At 33.0% G+C, this 25,936-nt stretch overlaps 1 protein-coding gene across 1 annotated transcript; it reads right to left on the reverse strand.

Moving 5' to 3' along the window:
* Positions 1-459: 459 nt before the first annotated feature.
* Positions 460-1,451, reverse strand: LOC149579828 (uncharacterized). The gene has a single exon (XM_089812435.1). The coding sequence runs from the start codon at positions 1,029-1,031 to the stop codon at positions 660-662; it is 372 nt and encodes a 123-aa protein (XP_089668561.1). The 5' UTR covers positions 1,032-1,451; the 3' UTR covers positions 460-659.
* Between the last annotated feature and the right edge of the window lie 24,485 nt (positions 1,452-25,936).

Raw genomic sequence — 25,936 nt, forward strand, 5'->3', positions numbered from 1 at the left:
AACACGGTGAATTTCTCTCAAATTTTTTTGTTGTTTTTGATCACAAAATATGCAGATCATGAAAGATTGAATGCTGAAAATTTCATTGTCATTGTCTTTTCAAATTTTTAAAATTTGATCAACCATACATTTTGTTAGGAAGATAGCCGGTATATTTTGTTGGGAGGATAGCCCCATCCTTTCATAATTTCACCTTTCTTTTCGAATCTTATATTCAACGTTTGCCAACAAGTTTCTGCAATTTACTTGCCCTTTAATTTTTATTATTATCTATAAATTGTCATTTCCATATTATGAAACAATGAGGGTTCGAAAAGTGATTACCGACTGAATTTCCTTTACTTTCGAGTATTACTAGCGTACGTTGAATGTTAATGCCATGATTAATTTTTAAATGTACTGCTCTAAAAAATAAAACAACCTCCTTTAAATGTACAAACGTAAACATTCAAAGAAATCTTCAAAACAACAAAGTTCATGATTTCATAATCCTTCAAATTTCAAACAGTGAGCATGTGCAAGTGAGTCAAGTAATTCAAAGAATGAACGCTATGATTTATCCTACAGAAGATTCGGGTATGATCAACAGCAGCGTATTAAATAATTTCCATTCACTGCAAACAACCGGTACTTTCCGGCATCTCTGACAAGAAACGATCTTATCTTGCGAAATCGAAGGCAGCCGCATCGTCAAACGCTGCAAACTGCCTGTAATCTACTAAATCGTCCTCAAAGAGCCAGTTATCGACAAAGCCCCTAAATTCCTGATTTTCGGCAAAGTCCAGACAAGGATTCAAAAACACTTCTTTTGAAGAAGTATGAGAGAAATTGTTGTGCTCCTCTGAATTCTGTAGCGGAATGCCAAGCTCATCATCGGAAGCCTCTAACAGAAAATCCAGATTAATTTCGCCAGAATCTTCACAGCTACTATTCACATCAGAAGACAAAGATTCATAATTCTTCAATCCACAAGAGCTGTCATAAGAAGTAGAGCGAGAATTTAACCCGATTTCCTCCTCCAGACTTCTCATAACCCCGCTAACAACCTCCTCGCTCGCATTGCAATTTTCGTCATCTTCGAGCAATTCAAAGATCAATTTCTCCGTCTCAAGACGGGAACGTTTCGGAGAATCCAGCGGAGCCTCATCCTCGCGGCAACGTTTCTTCAGCAGGCCGGCAATTTTCCAGAAATTTAACAATTTCAGAAGCAGGGATAACAAGGGGGATATATACAGTGTATATATACTTTGTTGGACGAATAGAAGGGCAAATATGAGAAGCTCAGAAGCCTAAGCAATGGAAGTATATACAATGTATATATACTGCCTTGGACCAGTGCAATATTGAGAGAAACGAGAGCAATTATAAGAAACGCATAATGGTTCGTTTCCTAAATAAAGGTAGGATGTCTACTCGCGCATCGATTTCGGGCAGAAATTGTCAATCATATCAACCCTCTAAAAGTACGAATAAGCTTTCACACGTTGCAAGGCGGACAAGATTTATTCGGTTTATCTCGTGATAAAAAGATAGCGGTGAAATTTTCTTCCCTTAGAAAATAAAAATTATTAAAATGGTCCGAGTTTGTTGTCGTCTGACGTGGTGCAACAAAATAATAAAACGGCATTTAGACGACCGGCCGAGAATCAAGAAATGAACGAGTGTTTTCATCTTTTCGCCCGTCAATGAAGACGAATATGCTGTTCCAGTGACGGGCAGATTTGAAGGGGAAACAATTAAATGTATATAAGTTTTATATATAAACTAAGTCAATTTTGACTACTGAATCAAGTTTTAGTGCCTGATGTTTAACCACTTCTTTCTTACTATATGAAAAAAAACATTAGGGTTGTATGGAGGGGCTTAAGTTTCTATTTTCAAGGAAGAAGGGACCCGTGAAGAGGAAAACAAACTTGAACTCCTATAGTATAGGGTTGCTTATTAGAACGAAAAATAATGGTGGGACTAGAATTAGGTCCACCAGCGTAGAAAAATATTTCTAAAATTAAAGTTTCTGCTCTAATAATATTTTAGAATGAAATATTATGTCTCAATCTTATCAATCACTAAAATATTTATAAAATTGAACATGTTCCTAAAAAATTCCTCCATCACCCACTCAAATTTTGTAGGAAGGCCCCCTCTATGGGACCCCATCTTAAAGAGTTTAGATTCCTCAACCCTTATAACTATGTTAATTGATTGAAGAATATTGTAATGTTGTCACAATTAAGTTTTAATTTTACCAACTTGACCTTCAATTTAATTACATTGATTTTTTAAAATATACATAAAGAGAAGAGGTCATGTTTGCAATAAATAAACAAAATTTCAATTTTACCTTCAAACATAGTATCATTTAAATTTTATATGTGCAATTAAGATGTGGAAATGATGACAATTGTAATTTCATTAAATTTAGAAAACAAATTTTTTGAACTTTAAGTTTGGAATTGTATCATGATTCAAAAGAGTCATAGACATTGAACAATTTTTTATTTAATCTTAAAAGAAAGATAGAAAAGGTTGATGTTTTCATCCTAAAATGTGATTTTACTTGTTCAAGGTTACTTTTAAAATGTAATAAGGTGATTGCATTTTTTCACAATTTTTTTTAGGATAATGTGTTTATGATGAAAATTGTAATTCCGTAATTAAATGTAAATAATTCATTTAAAAATTTAAGTTTAGTTATGTATTTTGATTCAAATAAAAGTCTAAGTAAACATAATTTAAAAAGGTTAATAATTAAACACTATTAATATATTATTGATTTATGTAAAAAGTAAATAATCATATTTGGGTACATGGGCTTTACTTAGTGAACCTAAGTTATAGCATGTGTGTTCGTGGCATAATAAAAAATACCCTTATTTTCAAAAATACTACCTTAAACTCTTTTCTCATCATCCCTCCTACAATACCCATCCAATACCCCACACCTCTTTCCCAATAGTAATCATTGCCACATTGTGCCATATACACAATATAATACCTTATTTTTTGTCCTTCTTAAACCACTCAATATGAACACGTGATATGATATTGCCCCCATAATAGTGAAGCCCTCATGTATTTGGATAGTGAATAAATAAGTAATATTAATAAAAGTGGGTAGCTCCTCTATAGCTCTCTTTAAAAGCTTTTTTTTTGTAGTGTGCACAAGCGTAAAACAAATAAACAAGCCATGCCTTGTATAAGAAAAGGTCCAAAGTATTCAAAATTAGGTATATGTAAACTCAGTATGTAACCTTTATGATGAATCTTCTTTTCCTTTTCTATAAGATATGTAAATTTACTTTGGTATATACAATTCAATAAAATTATAGCAACCAAATGTTTCTTTAAGATTTTTTATAAATTTCTATTATAAGATTATCTAGTAGGAGAGAGATTTATCATGCATTATTCATTTGAGCATAGATTAAATTATAGCTTAAAATTTGACATAAATTATAAAATGTGTTATGTCAATTTATAGAAAATTATGTAGTATACACTCACAATCTAATATGCATTATCTGTATCTGCATGTATATGTGGATGTATGTGTGTGTGTGTGTGTGTTTGTGTGGTATTAAAATAATTTCTTGAAACACTCTTTATTATAACAATTAAGCTAGCAAGTTGTAACCTCGAGTACACATATATATCTTCTTAAATGGTCTAGATAGATATGAAGCTAACAGATCCATGAAGAGGGTCTTACACTTGAATGCATTATTTCCATTTGCAAGACATGGAAGTATATGAAATAAAGTTTGAACTACAATAATTGATACCCAAACTATATAAAATTAGAGGAAATGACTTTATATGAAAGAAAATTAACTTGCTAACACTTTCTCACAATCAACAAAATTACATATTACTAGTAGTTCATATCCTAGCATACATTTTTAATTTGTACATGTATAACTCTTAAGCTCAAAAATGATACTCCACCTTAATATATTGTTTAATAAATTTCCAAAATTGTTAATTTTAGTGTGAATTATTAGGGATAAAAAAAAAATATAGATATTATGCATTTGCAAGTAACAAATATAAATTAGAAAAATTACCTTGTGAATCATGGGTCTCCACTCCTAGATCTCGAAAGTAACCATGCAAATGATAAGTACATAATATATTTGATCATAGATAAAGTCTCACATATTGCTGTGCATTGAATGAAGGAAAAAAAAATATATGTCCTACTTAAACAAATAATTGTGGCTTGATGAAAGCTAGAGATGGGTTTGAATAATGGAAATGTCTTCACATGACTAAACCAAGCCATTAGGTTATAAAAATACTAATCTACTTCTATATATTTTTTGTATTAAATTCCCTTAATCTCTCGTATATTGTAATATCCTCCCCTGATTTGAACTTTGACTTGTAGAAATTTAACTTAAGGAATATTGTCAAACACTTTGTATGCAAACTCATAAAGCTGATTTCCTCAATAAATTGCTTTCCAATGAGTAGATTTACGAACAACTATGAAGTGACATTAAAATGCATAATACACATCATAACATTTTCACAAACACTTGGCACACATTCAACAGTATATGAAAAATCTGGAAACTCTTTCAATCTGCTGATAAAGGGTGATTTTTAAATGTAGATGTGCACTTACAACTGCCTTAAAGGCTGCAACAACTATTCAGACTTGTATTCAACAATTATTATGCAAAGTATCAAAATTTGACAAAAGAAACCTGGAATTAGTTGCCATAGTATTTTGCAGATGTAGTCGGTAGCCCTCCAAACTTCTAATCAGCTGGAAAAGCAAGTAAACTTGATACCAACACTGTTCACGCCATACTGTAGCAAAATACTATTCATGCGGCACTATAGCAATAACTAACTTCAGATCTGCATCTCAAACCCTTGTAAATTTCTTTATGCGAACGCCCCAAATGAAACCCAGTGTATTTCCTGAAGTGAAAACACCCTTGATCCTCCTGACTGTGTCTTCCAACAGCGAAGAGAATGCTAGCAAAGAGGGATTCCGTCCTCCAAGCCCGATAATCAGATATCCAGCAACATAACATTAATCTTCATCCAAGCATACAAAAAAAAAGCTCTTCCATTTCTTTTATAGTGTTCTCACAAGAGCTCAATCCTTCGTTTTCTCAATGTGGAATAAAACATAACTCCCTTTATGTACCTTATGTCTCCAATGTGTTATAAAAATAAAGGGAACTCTTTTAATTTAAATATTTCCCACAAACTATAGTCTATGCATTAATAAAGTTAAATATTTAAATTTAACTTTATAAAATGGCTTTATCAATGCATAACAAATCTTATCAATGATAAATAAGTTTTCTTGTTGATTTTAAACAATTACTATCGACATACCACTGTGACTGAATGTTCGGCCATGTCCAAGATGACTTACTATAAATAGTAAGTATGCCCAAAGTTGCCCCAGAACCCCTCAGAAAGACCTGCAACTAAAACTGTCTAGGCCAAATGGCCTCTAAGCCCCTTTAATGTCCTAGTTAGCCTACGGGACTGTGGGGAAATAGGCTAACGACAACATCATGCTATGAATGCTAGAAAGGGGACATTACATATGTGTTCATGGCTTGGAGTTAATTAAAAAGAGAATGAACTTGTTGTTTCGTGTACATTAAATAGGGGTCGTGTTGAATATTTTGAATATGATTATAAGATGTATAGTTAATCTTGATTATGATTCAATATTGTAAATTAGTTGAATTAAAAGTGTAAGGTAAAAAGATATCTATTAGGGTGATATTTCCAAATATAATGAGTATTTGAATTACATAATTTTTATGTATATAATCATAGACCCCTACTAATATTCAAGCCTCTTTAAATCTCCACAATATCTATAGTGCTTCATAATAATCCTTTGTAAAATACTACAAACCAATACATAGTCTTATCTATACATTAGCACGCATTTCCTTGATCAAATGAGAATATGTCACCTTAGTGTTCACAAGGATGAACATTGTCAATAGTAATGACACCTCAAGCTAGCATTCCTCAAAGTTGATGACAAGCCACCTGACAAACAATATAGAAGGAATACTTAGCCAACTCCTCACCACAAATACCATTCTTCAATAGTTTATTTTTCATGTGTGTAAGGGATAAAACACCTATCATAAAGCTTGAAGTTGTCATTGACTATTTAGAATAAAGCCACATGTCGAATGTAAAAAGTATAATACTTAATTAAGATCTATAGAATGCTTAACAAATAAGAAATAAGAAATAAGAAATAAAGAGGTGTAACCATTAAAAATTAGTCTTAATTACATATATCACTCTTTATCTAGCTAAGTCTTATATCATTCTCTATCTAGCTAAGTCTTATATCACTCTCTATCTATCTAAGTCTTGATCATCTCAAATAAAAATTAGTTCTCGCTCGCTTAATATAAAAGTAACTAGATACACCAAGTCAACAATGGTAGAAGTCCACTTTTCTATTGTTTGGTGTAACATGGCTGTTGCTTTGAGGGGCCCCTCAGTGCCATCTTAATTTTAAAAACACAGCGACATAGAACATAGAGTACTAGAGCAATAACAAAGGTTATATGTAAATAATAAGAAGATTAGGATGGCTGCAAAGTTAGAGCTCAATTGAAAGCATAAATCCTGAAATCATGAAAAGTAAGACGCAAAACATTAATTTTCTTTTGTAAGCTTTAATTTTAGATATTTTAAATTTCCGAAATTCGAAATTTCAAATTAGTTTAACTATTAAATATATCTATGTTTTTGTGGACAAATTCCTTGCAGCCACCTTACATAGACGAAGTCCAAAAGATGCCGCCGTAGGTGGATCAACCATTTCGAGTGCTAAACAATCTATCCGCATTTTCAGGAAACAAGAGACAGAAATAATATGTATTTCTTCAATATTCCAGCGGCTGCGCGTCTGGAGAAAAATGGTGAATTCTGGAGGTTGCAGTCAAGTGCTTGACTTATTTTTGTACATATCCTCATTATTATTCACATTTAAAATTTAATCGAGTTCAGAAGAAAATTTGTTCTTCCTTTCCGTCGTTCTAGATAACACAATGAAGTGATTGCAAAAGGCGAAAAACGATGAAGTGATTGTTAATGGCGAAAAAGTGGTTTTGACTCAGAAATTCTCGTAACATTATGATTCTCCGCTCAGAAAACATAATTATCACTATAAAGCTAGTGAGAATTCGCTTCTAGTCCAGTACGCCATTATAATTCATTTCTTAACTGAGATGTCTATTGAATTTACATATGATTTTTAAACCATTGAAATTCAACATCCATCAAAGGTGGTCTCGATATTTTACTCATTAATCGCACCTACATATATTATAAATGTCTAGGGCAGTCAAATAAAAATACCAGGTTCTTACATTGGGTGGAAATCGATATATGGGTGATATTAGCTCTTTCACTTTTGAGAAATAATCAAGTATGTTTCTAATTTTAGTTGAAGTCAATAATCATTTTTGCTGGTTCTGTTATAAAGCTTAGATAATTTGAAATTAGATTTAGGATTTTTGGGTCAATTAAATTAAAATATTTATCTTTGCATATGATCATGTTAAAAGTTTGATTCAAATTTGCTATATTTAATTTTACCATTGAGAATAATGCAAAATACAATGTTTTATAGGGTTGTAGAGTTGACTATTATTTCTATTATATGCATATGTGTGCATATGTATGTGTACACACACACACATGTATATGTATGCACCTGCGCGCGCGTGTTATACACACACACACACACACACACACACACACACCTATTCAATCTCTCCTACTCATTTTGAATCCTCTTTCATTTTAGACAACTTCTCCACCAACATCTACAACATAAGAATAGAGGAAAATGGTTCAGTAGTTGTGTAGCACCCCCGTCCTCCTAGCACACGCAGTTAAATTGCAAAATCGTGAGACATTGTAAGCACCAATTTGCTATTGAAAGAAGATTGATAAACTGAGCTAGACCTTCTTCCAAAATGCAAAACTATTATTTCCATCATATATGGTCCCCCATTCCTCCTCCTTCTACATCAGAATCGACATCATCCATGTTTACTCAATTAGGTTCAAAAGGAGTTGCAAATTGTGTGTGTGTGTGTGTACACACACACACACACACACACACATTTTGGTTTGGTATGGGGAAATAAGTGGAAGTGAATCATGTTACACTTGAATCTATCCAAGTTATGTGTGTGCCTTGATCCATAGAGTAATTCAACTCCTATGCTTGGTAGTGTTATACTGATATCTCATTTTAATTGGGGCTATTTTACTCTTTCAAGACATCAATGTGATGTGGAAGTTACAATCCTCATGAACATGATGGTTATCATGTTTATTAAAGTGTCGATTTCATGATCATATTGCTTATGGATGGTTTTGGTCATTGGTTAGCATTTTCTTTATGTTCAACATCATGATAGAGGTGCTTCTAGATTGGCTTCTAGTGTTAAAATATCATCATCCTCTTCATCATTTCTCCTTTTAGAGCTACTTGTTAACCTCTTCATTGGGTATTAACTAATGTTATTTCTCTTATACACGGATATGATAATTTTGTTATGTAGACCCAAATGAATGTGACAATAGGTCATGTTGGTTAACATCATTATATATTATTTCTATGTATATCTTATTGAAAATTCCACCTTACATGGACTATGAGATGCAATATTTTCAACCAATTTTATTCAGTGATACTATAATTTTGAAGATTAATAAATTTGATATAAATAATACTAAATTTCATAAATAACTAGTAGATATTTAATGAGTTGATAGAGACATGATAAACTTCAAATTAATCTTATAAAAAATATAATATTCACCTTGAGTTTTATTGTTCAAATATATTATTGGAGGTGTTGAAATAACATGATACTATTGGAGAAAGAAATGTGGGGTTATATTGACTATCAATTGATCAATCAAGGTAGCCTACATTGATGGGTATCCCAAATGTAAAAGTAATATAATCAGAGGAGGTTTCCATGATAATGGTCATCAAGGTAGCTAATGAAGTTGGCTAAATAAATGCAAACATCTTTCTAATACTCAATACACTTATTATAATAACCAAGGGTGAAATGATACCATATAGATAATGAAAAAATATTAAGGTATCTCTTGTTGGTTATTAGAATAGATTTACATTGTAGGAGACAAAATTAAACACACTTCGATTCTTGATAAAACTATCAGAATAATTCATGCTGATGAGTGGGGAAAAATAATAGTAGGTTTTGTAATGTGAATGGAGATGTTGAGCACATGTGTACATGATGATCAAGATAACACATTGATTTGACAAAGTAAGCATCAAATAACCTAGATACCAATATAGGAACATCAAAAGTAAGATTGTATAAGTGGAATAACAATTTTGAAACTACATTGACATTTGATGATGTTATCAACTTGACTTTATTGATGAGCATACCAAAACAATTCTTAAAAATGTTGCATTGATGACATGCTATTTTCTTTTCTACCAAGGTCATTTTCCTTTTGAAAATCTTGACTTGGTGTATCCATGGGAATGAATTTTTGGGCTATGCCATATGTACAAGGAGGTTTTTTGAGAATGCCAAGATATGAACCAATTAGCATAAAGATTTCTAGAGTTAATGTAAAATGTATCATAATTATTTATAGTTATAAGCCAATTAGGTATAATTAGGAAAATAGTTAATCATTAAGAACACTTGTATTTTGAAAGGGTGTATCCTTTTATTTGAAACTAGATCCTTTTCTATAAGTATAGGACCATTTTCTCAAAAATAAGGAATATAGCTCTTCAAATAAACCTCTTATCACCCTTAAGGGTTGTCCTCCCATAACTCTTAAAGAGGAACATAGTGATTTTCAGGATTATCATAAGTTGTCTCACACCTGGGTAAAAGTACAAAGTTGTGTCACCTTTCAGGCTGACTTATCAGAACGACTGAATTTGAGTATTTCTATCTAAAAAACAATTTTGTTAAAACATATGATCTAGATAAATTTATTCTAGCTATGTTATATATGGTCTCACACTTTTCCAATTGGAAATGGCCATTAAATGCATGTTTAATACTAGTTTGCATCCAATTACTAAAGAAATAAAATAATTTCAAAAAAGTGGCATTTCAATAACTCTTACTATTTTTTATAAGATTTTTTTTAATAACATACAAACACCATTTTACAAAGCTCAAGGTAAAGAATATTCTCATATAAAATTTATAGTGTTTTAATTAGATATAGGAAATTGTAATTAAAAAATTCTACAGGCACATATTTTAACACTCGAAAAGATGTCAGTTTTGAGAAAGAAAAAAATATTAAATCATATCTAAAAAATCTAAAAATTATAGGACGTTCTAGAGGAGAGAGTCCTCTTCTAGAATGTATAATTTTTCTCTTAGAATAGATTTGTTTTAAAAAATGTGGTGGGAGATGAAAACTATTGATTTCAGATGAGTTGAATTTTGAATCATTATAAAAGAGAAAATATAGGTCTAAAGCTGATTTTTTATTTTTTATTGTTCTAGCTATATATATTATGTACAACATAGTCTATGATCAAAAGGAAATAAATTTATTTCCCTATAGTTTTGTGGTGGGAACTAGACCCCCAATTTTTAGCATTTTTCAACAGCTAAAAAATTGTCTATAAAAATTAAGAAAATATATCAATTCTTATTCCAAATAATTATTAAAAATTATAATCTTAAAATTCATCCATTTCTACAAATTTCATTAGTTTACTCCATTTACAAATTCAAAATAATAATACCAATTTTATGTCATTGAAGGTGAACAACTATACTTTTGTAGTCTTTTCCTTTACAAAATGTGACATAGGTTTGTGCTTTCACCCACCTATCGTATAAGGAATAATCCTCAGCCTTCTACTTCTCTTCCACCTTCTCAACATTTTCTTCCCCCTCCACCTTGTCTTTCTCAAAATCTTGGATTGGACTATGACTTGGTATCGTAGTTACATAATACCCCTACCAAGATTTCTCTTTGAGAACTTCTTCAAACATATCCTAGATATTATGAAGCCTTGAAAAATGCTTTATATACTCTTCCAACTCTATATCCTAATCAAAATAACATCATTGCATTTTTACAATGCATGAAAACTACATCTATCCCACCTCAAATTGTGTTTACTTGTGATGACTTAAACCTCCTAAAGCAATTCAAGATCATTATGATGCTCTTATCTAGTAGCTATCCTGGTTTTAATGGTAATCTTAGGGTAAAAGTACAAAGCCGTGTAACCTTTTAGGCAGACTTATCAGAACGACTAAATTTGAGTATTTCTATCTAAAAATCAATTTTGTCCAAACATATGATCTTGATAAATTTATTCTAGCTAAGTTACATATGGTCTCACACTTTTCCAATTGGAAATGTCTATTGAATGCATGTTTTATACTAGTTAGTATCCAATTACTAAAGAAATAAAATTATTTCAGAAAACTGATGTTTCAATAATTCTTACTATTTTTTATAATATTTTTTAAATAACATATAAACCTCATTTTATAGAGCTCAAAGTAAAGAATATTCTCATATAGAGTTCATAGAGTTTTAATTAGATATTGTATATTGTGATTAAAAAGTTCTACAAGTACATATTTTAACACTAAAAAAGATGCCGATTTTGAAAAAGAAAAAATATTAAATCACATCAAATATATTTTTTAATTATATGACATTCTAGAGGAGAGAGTCCTCTTCTAGAATGTATAAATTTTCTTTTGGTTGGAATTGATTTATTTTGAAAAATGTGGTGGGAGACGAAAACTATCAATTTGAGGTGAGTTAAAATTTGAATCATTATAAAAGAGAAACTATAAGTCTAAAGCCAATTTTTATTTTTAATTGTTCTAGCTACATATTTCATCTATAACATAATCTGAGATCAAAGGGAAATAAGTTTATTTCCATGTAGTTTTGTGGTGGGAACTAGACCCCTAATTTACAACATTTTTCAACAACTAAAAAGTTATCTTTAAAAATTAGAAAAATATATCATTTCTTATTCCAAATAATTATTAAATATTATAATCCTAAATTTCATCCATTTCTACACATTTCATTAGTTTACTTCATTTTCAAATTCTAAATAATAATACCAGTTTTATGTCATTGAAGGTGAACAATTATACTTTTGTTAGCCTTTTCCTTTGTAAAAGGGTGACACAGGTTTGTGCTTTTACACCTTATTCATCAAACTTTAGTTGATGATGGATCCAGGCTTAACATTTGTAACATATATTTGCTCAAAGAAATTAATGCTGATATTTTAAATATCAAACTAGATGGTACCTCTATTCATGGCTTTGATAAAATTTCTAAGAAAACTTTAGGCGTCATCACTTTACATACATCAAAATATGTCTGGTTATTTTGAATACTCATATTCATGTTATGCCTAGGCCTCTCAATTACAATATTCTTTTGGGTAGACCTTGGGTACATGCTATGCATGTTGTTCCTTCAGCTCTCCATCAAAAAGTCAAGTTTCTCTATAATAATGTTACATGTACACTCTTCATGTAGACACTAAGCTAAATAGTTGTCTAAATGTTGAGGAACAAAAAAATAAAGAATCTAATGATGATCCTCCTTCAACAAGTACCCTTCTAGGTGATGATTGGGGATCCTTAGATTTAACACCAACTTTTATTAGGGAATATAGAGTTAAGGAGTTTCCATTCATGTTCTACTTCCACTCATGATTGGGGATCCTTAGATTTAACACCAATTTCAGTTCTACTTCCACTCATGATGAATCTATTAAATCTAGTGATAAAATTATAATGCCTTTAGGCAACGGGGGGAACATGAATTATTTTAACACCGTTATCAATCAAAATTTTAGATGTGTGCATCAAAGTATTGAATCTCATTATTTTTCCACATCCTCTCACATAACTTCTCCTACTAATCAAGAACTTATCTTAAATAAACTTCTTCATGCTAAGGTGATTACTAGGCCTAAACATAGAAAGAAACATGGTAAAAAACTTATGAATCTTTCATTTTCCATGTATCATTGTTGTCATGGTTATAAGATCCAACAACTGATTAATAATGGGGCTATTCACATATCTCATTATAATGAGCTCTCTTGTTCTTCTAATTTCTTTAAATAACATTAAAGTCCTTATTATGTTTCTCAATGCCATGTAACATTGTTGACCTTATTTCTGGGGTATCATTGTCATACATGGTTTTATTTGTGAGTAGAATAACAGGTTTTTTTTCACTTCTCTTGTTCCTATACTTAGGGGGACAAGGAATCATTTTCTCAAAGATCTACTATTTAATAATCACTAGGAATGAACTTAGCCTTCAATTTAGTTACCATCAACCTTCATCTAGTGATCTTCATTCAACCTTCCTCCTTTTTGTCTCTTTGCAATTCTTTCCACCAAAGAGTAGCATGTCCTTTCAAATTAGTTTGTGCCAACCTTACTCTGAGTGGATCTTCAATATCCTCAAGATCAAAGTAGTCTTCTAATTCACCAATCCAATCAATCAGGTCTTCAAAAGTCAAAGTACTTAAAAAATTAGAAATGTCTATCTTATACTTCAACTTCAACTGAGATCCAGGTCTAGCAAACTGACTAGCCCTAGTTCAAATAGGTGTCTCTACACAATAAGTTTTGTTCTCACCATAGGATCCAATAGCTTCAAAGTCTTCAACAACTTCCTCATAACCATCTCCAGTACTTGCATGCCTAGGTACACCACCTAAAGCATTCACAATTTCAGCAATCATGTCACTCTTCATCAATTGTATCTCGAATATTTTTTTTTTTAAAATTTTCTCTAAGATCCTTTCTTCCACAACATAACTAAGATCATTAGTTACCCTAGGGACCAATCTTATTGAAGGCACCTTCCAAGATTTTCGCAAACCCTCTGCAACAAATCCACAAATCCAGAAGATCAATCAACACTACAAGATCAACCTTCACTTCCAACCTTTACCCAAGTCTTGGTGCAAACTGTGTCAACTTCAGTGCTCAGTCTATACACTCAAGAACAACTGAGCTTTGATACCACTTGATGTAACAAGAATTTGAGGGTACCCCTACTGGAGGTAATCTGGATCGATGTAAATAACCACACAACAGAAATACAACAACAAGATACACAAATACAAGATCTGATACCCAATTCTCAACACTTGATTCATTTAACAACTATTTACATGGAATATGCCTAATTGTAAGGTCTTCTCGGTTACGACCGAATACAAAAAGCAATTAAAAAATAATTCTACAAGATCCCTCAAGATCCAACTCGACACTAATCCCAACTAGTCTAGATCCACACTCTGATAGAAACCTCCAAGGAAGATCTAAACTTGTGCTCGTAAGCCCACCAAGTAATCTCATTATTTCTCAAGCCTCAGCTACTAGCCCTTCTCAAAGTTCACTCCTAAACTAGTTCATCCTCCTCTCCAAGCTAGATGAGTCTTATCTAAGGATCCACAAGACCCCTTACTTGTACCCAACTAAGCCACAAGTCGGCCTAGTAGGTTACAAATTAAAATAAACCCTTACATTAAATTCCCATGTAAGCCACAAGTTAGCTGCAATACAAATTAAATACCTATACACAAATTAAAAGCCAAAAGTCAGCTCACTGACAACTTGGACACCACAGGAACCGAGACCAAACTGTGTGTTAGAGAAAACCATGCTGAGTGCTAGCATTCCACCAGACATAACCAAGTTCCTTCACTAACCGAGCACAAGCATGTGTCGAGTCCTTTAGAAGTAACTGAGCCCCATCATCAATTAAGTTGCTTGGGAAAAACTATTGCTAAGCTCCTAGTATCTGTTAAGTGCCCCAAGCATCATCGAACATCTTCATTAATCGAGTCACTTGATTAACACAGCAACCAAACCAACTCAGTATCATCCGAGTCCCCTTTATTCTTTGACCGAGTCCTCCAAATCCAAGGTCAAATCACACCAGCATGCAGGATTGCTAGCCAACCAAGGATGCTCCTAGATCAAGGGAGTATCCCAAAGGTGTCTTTAGGGATTGGTACTCATGGGAACATTGAGGATAGGGTTGCACTGGAGGAGACTATGAAGAAACTTATGAAGCGATAGGATAACCTAGACCAAAGTATTGATGAGGTGACCAATTTTATAGTCAAGGTGATACACTCAGTAGCCACTACCCTTCACCTCCTGAGTTGACACCATGGCATCCCTGTACTGGTTCTTGGTAGATGACTCGCTTTGTGTGCTGTTGGAGAAACTAGATAAGGAGATGAAAGAGAGATAGCTCTCTTCGTTTTTTTTTGTTTTTTTTTTTGTTAAGTGCAAGTTGCTCGGTTGGCCTTTTTTTTAGCCTGTAATAAGACTTTCTCCTTAATTGGCTATGAAGAGTCAGCCTACAACCTAATGCGGGGAGTTTTGATATTAAGATATGAGGTAGTATGAAAATTTGTTGTAAGTGATTTTATGTTGTTTCTGGGTCAACCCCCATTTTGGCTGCTTTTTAATATATAAAAAAATGCAAAACATGCATGGTGTTATAAACGCCATGCTTTCATATTGCATATGAAATTCAAATCCATTATATATCTTCGCTAAGTTTATACATTAATGCAAGCTTTCATACCAAATAATAAAATATGGGTATGGGTCAATGACAAGATATTGACACAATATATAAAATTGAATGATGTTTGTTATAGATTCAAATATATGTAATATTTCTACATCAATGATTCCATAATTAAGATGAAAGAGGGCATAAAGAGAAGAAAGATGATAAATTATAATGTGATCTAAAATGTTAATTAAAAAATATCACCCATAATCCACCTAATGGGTGAATGCTTCAATGTATTATTCATCAAGGAGGACAAGTTTATACCGTAGCGATATTGATTAATTTTTAAATGTACTGGTTCAAAAGTTAAACAATCTCCTTCAAACCCCTACGACCCTGTGACTACTGTAAATATATTCAAAGAATACTTCAAAACAACAAAGTTCGGAATTTCATGGTCCTTCAAATTTAAATTCAATACAAGCAACCGGTATTTTCCGGTATCTCCACGATCTTATCTTGCAAAATCAAAAGCAGCCGCATCATCAAACGCAGCAAACTGTCTGTAATTATCTATTAAATCGTCCTGAAAAAGCCAGTCATTGGCAAAGCTTTTGAATTCCTGATTTTCGGCTAAATCGAAACAAGGATTGAAAAACTCCTCTTTTGAAGAATTATGAGAGAAATTATTGTGCTCCTCAGAATTCTGCAGCGGAATGCCAAGCTCATCATCGGAAGCCTCTAACAGGAAATCCAGATTAATTTCGCCAGAATCTTCACAGCGACTACTCATATCAGACGACAAAGATTCACAATTTTTCAATCCAGAAGAGCTGTCGTAAGAAGTTGAGCAAGAATTTAACCCGATTTCCTCCTCCAGGCTTCTCATTACCCCGCTAACAACCTCCTCGCTGGCAGTGCATTTTTCGTCATCTTCCAGCAACTCAAAGATCAATTTCTCCGTCTCAAAACGGGAACGTTTCGGAGAATCCAGCGGAGCCTCATCCTCGCAGCACCGTTTCTTCAGCAGGCCAGCCATTATGATCAGAAATCTTACAAGTTCAGAAGCACAGTGAATATCAGAAGGGATGGATGTATATACAATGTATATATACAAGGGCAAATATGATAAGCTCAGAAGCACGGGCACCAATATCAGAAGGAGAGGAGGTATATTCAATGTATATAGACTTCCGTGGGCAAGTGCAATGTTCAGAGATGAGAGCAGTTATAAGGCGAAAGCATAATGTTTCGTTTCCTTAAATAAAGGTAACATGTCTTTTCGCGCATCGATTTCGGGCAGAAATTGTCAATCAATCAATCAAATGAAGTAGGGATAAGCTTTCACACGTTGCTAGGCGGACAAGATTTATTCGGTTTACCTCGTGATAGAAAAATAGCACCGAAGATTTAGCAAATAAAGAATATTAAAATGGTCTAAGTTGGTTGCCGTTTGGCTTTGGTGCAACAAAATAATAGACCGGCGGAGCATCTAGAATGAAAAGAGTGTTTTTATTTTTATTTATTTATTATCTATTCGCCCGGCTACGAAGAGGAAGATGCTGTTCCAGTGACGGGCAGGTTTTGAAGTGGGAAATAATCAAATGTTTCATTGTCGCTGTTTAAATCGTCCCGGCCGGGCGAGCATTGCGTGACGCAAAATCAACGTAGACAGTTTTCTTAGCCGAAAGTAATTTAGCCCGTGGTGACAAAGAGATTGAAACTAATTGTGGTTTGTTTTGTTTCCCGAAGGAAAGAAATGTCTAAGATTCTCTCCTAACCGTTTGGATTACGTAGCGTTGGAAAATTTGAGTGGATCTAGTCTCTTCTTTTGTTTATGGGCTGTCTATATAGACTATCTTTAAATGTCGCATTCTCAAAATAATTAGTCAAAACTTTGTAACTCTTTGAATTAGTTATAATTTTTATCAATTAATCTAAAACATGAATATGAATATAATATAAATAAATTCTACACTAATTTTTTCATGAAGATAACACTATTTTTAATTTATTTTACACATCTATTATATTTAAAAAATGAATATGAAATAAAAATAATAAATTAAATTCACAATTCTGCATACAATAATGAAAAAATAAATCAGTTAATCTATAATGTGAAGTTAACATTGAGAAATATTGAATTAGAAAAATGTAAATGAAATAAAAACAATAAATTCAATTCAAAATTCTACATACAGATAACAAAAAAACAAATTAGTTAACTATACTGTGAAGTTAATATAGAGAAAAAAACAAATCAGTTAACTATACTGTGAAGTTAACATAGAGAAATATTGAATTAGAAAAATGAATATGAAATATAAATAATAAATTCAATTCATAATTCTACATGCAGATAATGAAATAAAACAAATCAAACAAATCAGTTAACGAACAATGTGAAGTTAACATCAAGAAATCTCCAGTCACCGATTTAGAGAGAATGTTAAAAAAGATTTAGAGAGAATTTTAGAGCTCAATTAAAAGCATAAACCTTGAAACCATGAAAAGTGAGAACCAAAACATTAATTTACTTTTATAAACATTAATTTCAAATTTCAAAATTACAAATTACAAATTTCAAAATTAAATATTTCAAAATTTCAATCTTCAAATTCTCAAATTTTAAATTAAATTTCACTATTAAAAGAAATGATGTTTTTGTGAATAAATTCCTTGCAGCCACGGGACATGGACAAAGTCCAAAAGATGCCGCTGTAGGTGGATCAACGATTTCAAGTGGTAGCTAATATCTCCACATTTCCACAAAACAAGAGCCAGAAGATTCCAGCGGCTGCCTCTCCATAGAAAATGGATAATTCTGGAGGTTGCAGTCAAGTGCTTGACTTTGTTGTCCATATCTTATTGTTGTTATTCAGATTGGAAATTTAATCCAGTCAAAAAGAAAATTAATTTTTGCTTTCCGTTGTTCTAGATAAAACGATGAAGTGGTTCCAAAAGGCGAAAAAATGGTTTTGACTCAGAATTTCTGGCACCGTTATCGCCATCAAAAGCTAGTTGGAATTCCTTCTAATCCACTCCGCTATTATAATCCATTTATTAATTGAAATGAGTACTGAAGTTACATATGATTTTTAAATCATCGAAATTCAACATCTATAAATGGTGGTCTTAATAATTTACTAATTAATCGCACCAACATATATTATATATAAAAAATATCTAGAGTAATCAAATAAAAAATATAGGTTTTTACATTGTCTCGAAATTGATATATGGGTGATGTTATCCTTTTTTACTTTGGGAAATAATTAAACTATTTTTCAATTTTGGCTTATATTATTAGATTTATGAGTTTTAGATTTTTAATGCAATTATAATCAACACTTTAGTGGTTGTGTTTGAAATTGTACGTGTTTTCAATTGTAGTATAAAAATTGTCTTGCAAAGACAAAAATTAGTATCTACATGTACTGTAATGCCCCACCAAGGGATCCAAAGAATTAACCTAGAATTTCGCTAAGTTTGGTAGCATTTTAAAAAAAAAAACATAAAAGTAAATACCACAAATAACTTATACACAATAACAGAAGCAATAGCAATGTCCATCTAAAAGTAAACATAACATACCCAACAGGTTACATTCTTTAAGGATCCCTTAATGTTGAATTACATCTAAATCAACTAACATTATTGAATCCATCTAATACAACAACCACATGAAATAATAATGATAAGTCCAATGTTTATACATTACATTTCTAATGCTCAATCATCCACTGTACATGTCACAGTGTATGAAAAGCTTCAAAGAATATACATATGTGGAATAAGGTACATCATCCTATTCTAATCCATGATACATCAAAGTAAAGATAATCACATGTTACACATGATACATCATCATAGAAGACATATACATCCATCATAAAGATCAAACATAATAAACTAAGTGCACAGTTCCTCCCAACCGTTAATAGCATCATTAGACCATCGTGGATCTTAGCCATCCCTCCGTGCATAACATTCCAAATCACCAAAGAGATCATTGGTATTAACATAGTAGGAATGTCACTCCTAACATATACTACATCATATGCAGAAAGTAATCTAACATGCAAATCATCAATACAAGAAACATACCAGTAAATACATCCATCATAAGGTATATTATTTATCATAATGATCCAAGAACAGAATGAAGATAAATACCAACCAAGAATGCTCCAGCCACGGTGTCTTGAATGGATCTCAAATGATAAGAGTGGAAAAACACTACCACCCGACCGCATGGTACCTAAGTGGTCCACCCCCACCGTGCTGAGGAGATAACCTCAAGTCCCAAACAAGCTTTCCAAAATCACAAGCATAAATCGCTATAAGTCCAGGAATTCTACAAGTATACTAACTCAAAGGTTCCAAACACAAAACTGACATCTAATTCCCAGAGGCACACAAAGACATGTAGGAACCTACTATGCAAGCGGGAAAGTGTCATCGCATATATCATGTAGAAGTTACCCCGGCCGTTAGCTAAATTCCACGGGTCCCTACTAATCCTCATGCGGCCACTAGTATCCTCTCATACTAACAAGGCATACTATGAAATGCAAGGTGGCAACCATGCATTCTCTCTACTCCCATCCTAGTCTATACAAGCACTCAAGGCATGGGCGAGAACAAAAAAATTATCTTTTTAGGTTCATTTAGTTAGTATTAGGTGTGAATGTTTTCACTTTTTAAACAACTTACAATGAGTTACCCTGGCAGCCTCTTAGGGCCCCGACCCCCATTGCAAGCCACTTCCCGACACTACAAGCAGATAACCCACTCTAAGCTCATGGAATCATAAATTTCAAAATCATAAAAGATAATCCATAATAAGAACATCAAATATGCACGATAAAGGCATCAAATCTCCATGAGCAAGCATCCATAAAAAATCATGACCACAATAGCTCTCTATTGGCAACTGAAGCATCACCGATAATCAAAAGTATCCATTGGTTCTCAATAAATAAAATATTTCTCAAATCATACTAATCAAAGACTCCAAAATGGTTGAGTCACACATGTCACAACATGACATCATAAAATAACATTTCAGTCCCATCATGGCGACTAGAAAATAAATCAAGGATAACTGATCGATGACTCAAAAATGATTAAGTCAAGTGTCTCATACATAAGGATTTCAGCTATAACAATCAATAGTTGCAAACATTACATAGAGCATTCCATCACATAGCCATGGTTGGGTTAATAAAGATCGGAAATAAGACATCATCTCGTCATCACAATCATAACCCCCAAGCCTCTGGTAGATGTCCTATAACTGGTTAACACTAGTCAACCCAAAACCCAAAACAAATAGCATATAGAAAACACAATGCAAGCAAATGTTTTGGTTTTGCTAAAAATTACATCATTGAATTAAATGTAGAGGTCTCAGTTTACGTTTCCAATTTTAGATAATGAATAGAGAATCACTTGTACGTTTTTTCCAACCAATGTATTGTTTAGATGAATAAATGTTTCTCCCTATAACTCTTAGAATCAATTTTCCATTTATTCTAATGATAAATTGTTTATATAAACATTAGTTGAAAAAGACCCCCATCAAATTTATATAATAATTGAAAAATTTACCAACTCTTTTCATATCCATCTATCGAAGTTAAAATGATTAAATTGAATCTATATTATTCAACTATAACATTATAAAATAATTTGTTATTAAAAGAAATACTCTCTTAATACAAACCATTTATCAATATAATAATTATTTATTATTAATAATATATATATATATATATATATATATATCATTTTATAAAAAAAAATTGAATTATAATATTATATATAATATTTAATATCTTTTAACCATGCATTTAAAAAAATCGAATGTTTCATCCTTTTCATCCGCCAGCAGTCACATATACGTGCACGACTTTATGTATAGCAGAGCTATGCAAGCCTGCTATCGTAGGGCCTGAGCTAGCAGTGCCACTGGCCTTTGCTCCCAATGCACAGAGGGATGGGGGGTACGGGTTCGTCCCTCCCCGCCCCTTTTTACCATGCAAAAATTTTATATGTATTTTAAAAAAAAAACGGTTTTAATAAACGTTTCCCATTGATGCAATTTGCGATTCAGAATTTTAATAAAGTTTTATCACTGCATTTAAAATATCTGATTCAATATATGTATATATATATATATATATATATATATATATACATATATATACATATATATATATATATACATATATACATATATATACATATACATACATATATATATACATATACATACATATATATACATATATATATATATACACACACACACACACACACACACACACACACACACACACATATATATGCAGATTCGTAACTATAAACATGTATATTTTACAATGAACATATACACAATTTATTTAAAGGTTTCAATATTCAAAATTTTCCTATAAACTATTTGATCTCTAAATTTACCCAATAATTTTTTAATGGATTTGGCTATAATTTAAACCTTAGCCCCATGTTCTCTTCAGATCTATGCATATAAGGTGTTTTCAAATAAATTTTAACTACCCGAATTAAGAATGCATACAACCAAAAAATAGAAAAATCCTCAGAAAACATATGGAAGACACGAAGAAGACAGGAGTGCAGGATACAAAAATAGCATAAGTAAAATCACAAGAGTCTACCCGGATTCTGATGCTAATTCGCTTCTCATTAGAAAATCCGCAGAGCAAGCTCCTCCCTTCTCCAAAGTTCTCAAGTCCTCCAATGCTCCAAAACGCTCTCCAAATGCTATCTCTAAGCTTCTAGGAATGCTTGAATATAAAAAGCTCTTAGGAAGCACCTAGAATGTCTCTAGAAACAACTAGAAGGTGTCACCAACTAAGCATGTGTCTTTTCCAACCTTCCAGATGAGTCATAAGGTTGTAGACACCATGTGTTTAATTGGTGCACTAACCTCCGTGTTGTTGACATATGAGAAATAAAAAGGTGCGTTAACTCCTAGGCAAGCTTATAACTCTTATTTAATTTTTATATAACTTCTATTTAAATTTTTATAACTTTCATTATTATTATTTATTTATTACTTTATTATTATTTTATAATTATTATTAATTTTTAATTTCTAATTTTCTTTTATTTAGTTATTTTTCCTCAATTAATTCCCATTTAATTAATTATAATCAAAATATCAAAGGTCATGATATTATATTAATTTTCTCCAAATAATTAATTTATTAATTAAATCTATTTATTAAGACTTAATTAATAGAAAATTCACCATAGACCTCCAAGATAAAATAAAAAATCCATCATAGAACAATTCACATAAAATCAGTCTAAAGGGTTAAAAATCACGAAATATGTCATCCGACACATTCGGTGGGTAAAATATTTAGATACTTGTCCTACCTCACTAGGACAAATGGTTTAAGGGTTTGGGATTTGGACTTGAGAATTTATCTCCCTTCTCTTATCATTGAGATAGTGTAATAGGGTAGGCTCATCTTGACAATTCAGGGAAGTCGATACCCGGTACCTGCAACCTACATAAAAACCATGCATGTACATACAATATATATATAGATAATACTAAGCTAAACAGGCAATGGTAGGAAGTGGTGCATCGTGTAGATCCTGACTAGCAGGTGACTATGACTCCCTTCCTTAACCATATCATAAACGCCATACAATAAGAACAAACATGCACACCATACACATGCAAGTATGGGGTAAGTATCCATAATAAAACACATGAGATAATAAACCATCTAACTAATCATCATCATAATTGAAAGCAATGTAATGATCATCATGCATACATGAAATGTAAACCTTAAATGATCTCATCATATATCCACTGAATCCATAACATAATGTCTGATAGACTCAAAACAATACCACTAATCCATAAAACTAGTCTAACATAGTTTGATAATAATAACAACAATGTCCAGAAAAGATGTGAATGAGGGCAGACACTACATCCACCCCCCCTTGGATTAGGCTTACTCTTGGAAGCCTACAAACAGGTAGGGATATAACTCCTATAATCTAGTTGCATCCTCCCAAGTAGCTGAAGAATCATTCGTAGGGTCCCATTGGACCCTTACCTACTCGATGGTTCGACCCGTGAGGGTCAACTCCCGCTGCTCCAAAATACGAACTGGCTCCAAAGCCAATTTCCCGTCCTCTACCTACAACACATTCCAATCAAGAACATGTACAAAATTAGGAATATACTGCCGAAGTACTGAAACATGGAAAACATCATGAATGCGAGCTAGGCTGGGCGGTAGAGCAAGGCGGTAAGCAATCGGGCCAATTCTCTCAAGAATCTCGAATGGTCCCACAAAGCGAGATGCTAGCTTAGAACCCTTTCCGTATCGGATCAGACTCTTTTGCGGATGCACTCTCAAGAAAACATGATCACCCACAACAAACTGCTTATCTGTCCTATGTGCATCAACATACTTCTTCTGCCTATCCTGTGCCATAGTCAAGTGCTCACAGATACGCACTACCTATTGCTCCATATCACAAAGCATCTCAAGACCCAACAAGATGCAATCCTCAAGACTATCCCAACTCAATGGTGTACGACAAGGACGTCCATATAATGCCTAAAATGGTGCTATGCCAATAGAACTATGATACCCGTTGTAAGCAAACTCCACTAGGTAGAGATAGTCCTCCCAATGTGTCTGCCTATCCATCACATACATCCGTAACATCCTCCCAATGTGTCTGCCTATCCATCACATACATCCATAACATATCCTCCAAAACCTGATTCCCCCTCTCTGTCTAACCATCTGTCTCTGGATGATATGCCAAACTGAAATTTAATTGCGCTCCAAGCTCGTGCTGCAATGATGTCCAGAATGCAGATGTGAATACAGGATCCTTGTCAGAAATGATCTTTCGGGGAATACCATGTAATCTCACAATGTCACGCATGAAGACATTAGCTAAAAAAGCTGCTGTGTAGGAAGACCTGATCAGTGAGAAATGCGCCACCTTAGTCAACCGGTCAACAGTGACCATGATAGCATCATGACGACGAACAGTCATAGGTAATCCTACTATGAAATCCATGGAGATGATATCCCACTTCCAAGAAGGAATGAGATTTGGCTACAAAAATCCAGTCAGGTGCTAATGTTCTGCCTTGACTCTTTGACACTCAAGACACCTAGCCACAAAATTAGCAATGTCTCACTTCATCCTAGACCAAAAGAAAAAACATCTCAAATCAGCATGCATCTTCTTGACACTTGGATGTGCTAAGTAAGGTGTACGATGGGCCTCTACTAGAATCAAGGTGTGAAGCTCATCCAATATTGGCACATAAATCCTCCCCAAATGTCTCAAAAGACCATTTGACTCTAGAATGTAGCCTGCAAACTTACCTTCCAAAGGTCTTCCTGAATCTATCTCTCTGCACACTTCCTGATACCAAGAATCTGTAGGAAGTGCCTGAAGAATCCAACTCCTCAAATCTACACTAAGAGTCATAGATGATATCACATGTCTCCTGTTACTCAAAGCATCTACCACCACATTTTCCTTTCCCTAAATGTACTTAACCTCAAAATTATACTTGCATAGAAATTCCATCCATCGCCTCTGGCGAGCATTCAAATTAGGCTGTGTGAAAATGTACTGAAGACTGCGATGATCACTATGTAGCTCGAATTTGTGCCCCAACAAGAAATGTCTCCACCTTTTCAAAGCATGAACTACTACTGCCAAGATCATGCGTAGGATAATTTAGCTCATGATCCTTGAGCTTGCGTGATTCATACGCAATCACCCATCCATTCTGCATCAAAACTGCCCCAATCCCTTCAAGAGAAGCATCTATACACACCATGAAATCACTTTCTGGATCAGGTACGGCTAAGATCGGTGCACTAGTCAAAAGCTCCTTGAGCTTCTGAAATTCTTCCTTACACTTCTTCATCCAAATAAACTTCTTTCCTTTCCTCTGAAGATAAGTGATAGGATGTGTTATCCTAGAGAAGTTTTGGACAAATCTCCAATAATAATTAGCTAGGCCCATGAAACTATGAATCTCTGACACATTAGTTGGTGTAGGCCAATCTATTATCGCCTAAATCTTTGCAAGATCCACTGAAATACCATCACCTAAAATAACATGCCCTAAATACTGAATCTCTGATTTGAAGAATTTACACTTAGCTGCATTGGCATAAAGCTGATTGTCTCTTAAACACTGCAAAACTAATTGCAAGTGTTCCTCATGCTCCTTTTGAGACTTAGAATATATTAATATGTCATCAAGAAATAGTAGTACAAACCTATCCAGATAAGATCG

Source organism: Cupressus sempervirens, chromosome 1 (assembly GCF_028749045.1).
Source record: "Cupressus sempervirens isolate cs-2001-9-10 chromosome 1, ASM2874904v1, whole genome shotgun sequence".
Lineage (NCBI taxonomy): Eukaryota > Viridiplantae > Streptophyta > Pinopsida > Cupressales > Cupressaceae > Cupressus > Cupressus sempervirens.

What these genes read in the sequence shown, in the direction of transcription:
- LOC149579828 (XM_089812435.1), bottom strand. Translation starts at nt 1,031, where the DNA reads ATGAGAAGTCTGGAGGAGGAAATCGGGTTAAATTCTCGCTCTACTTCT.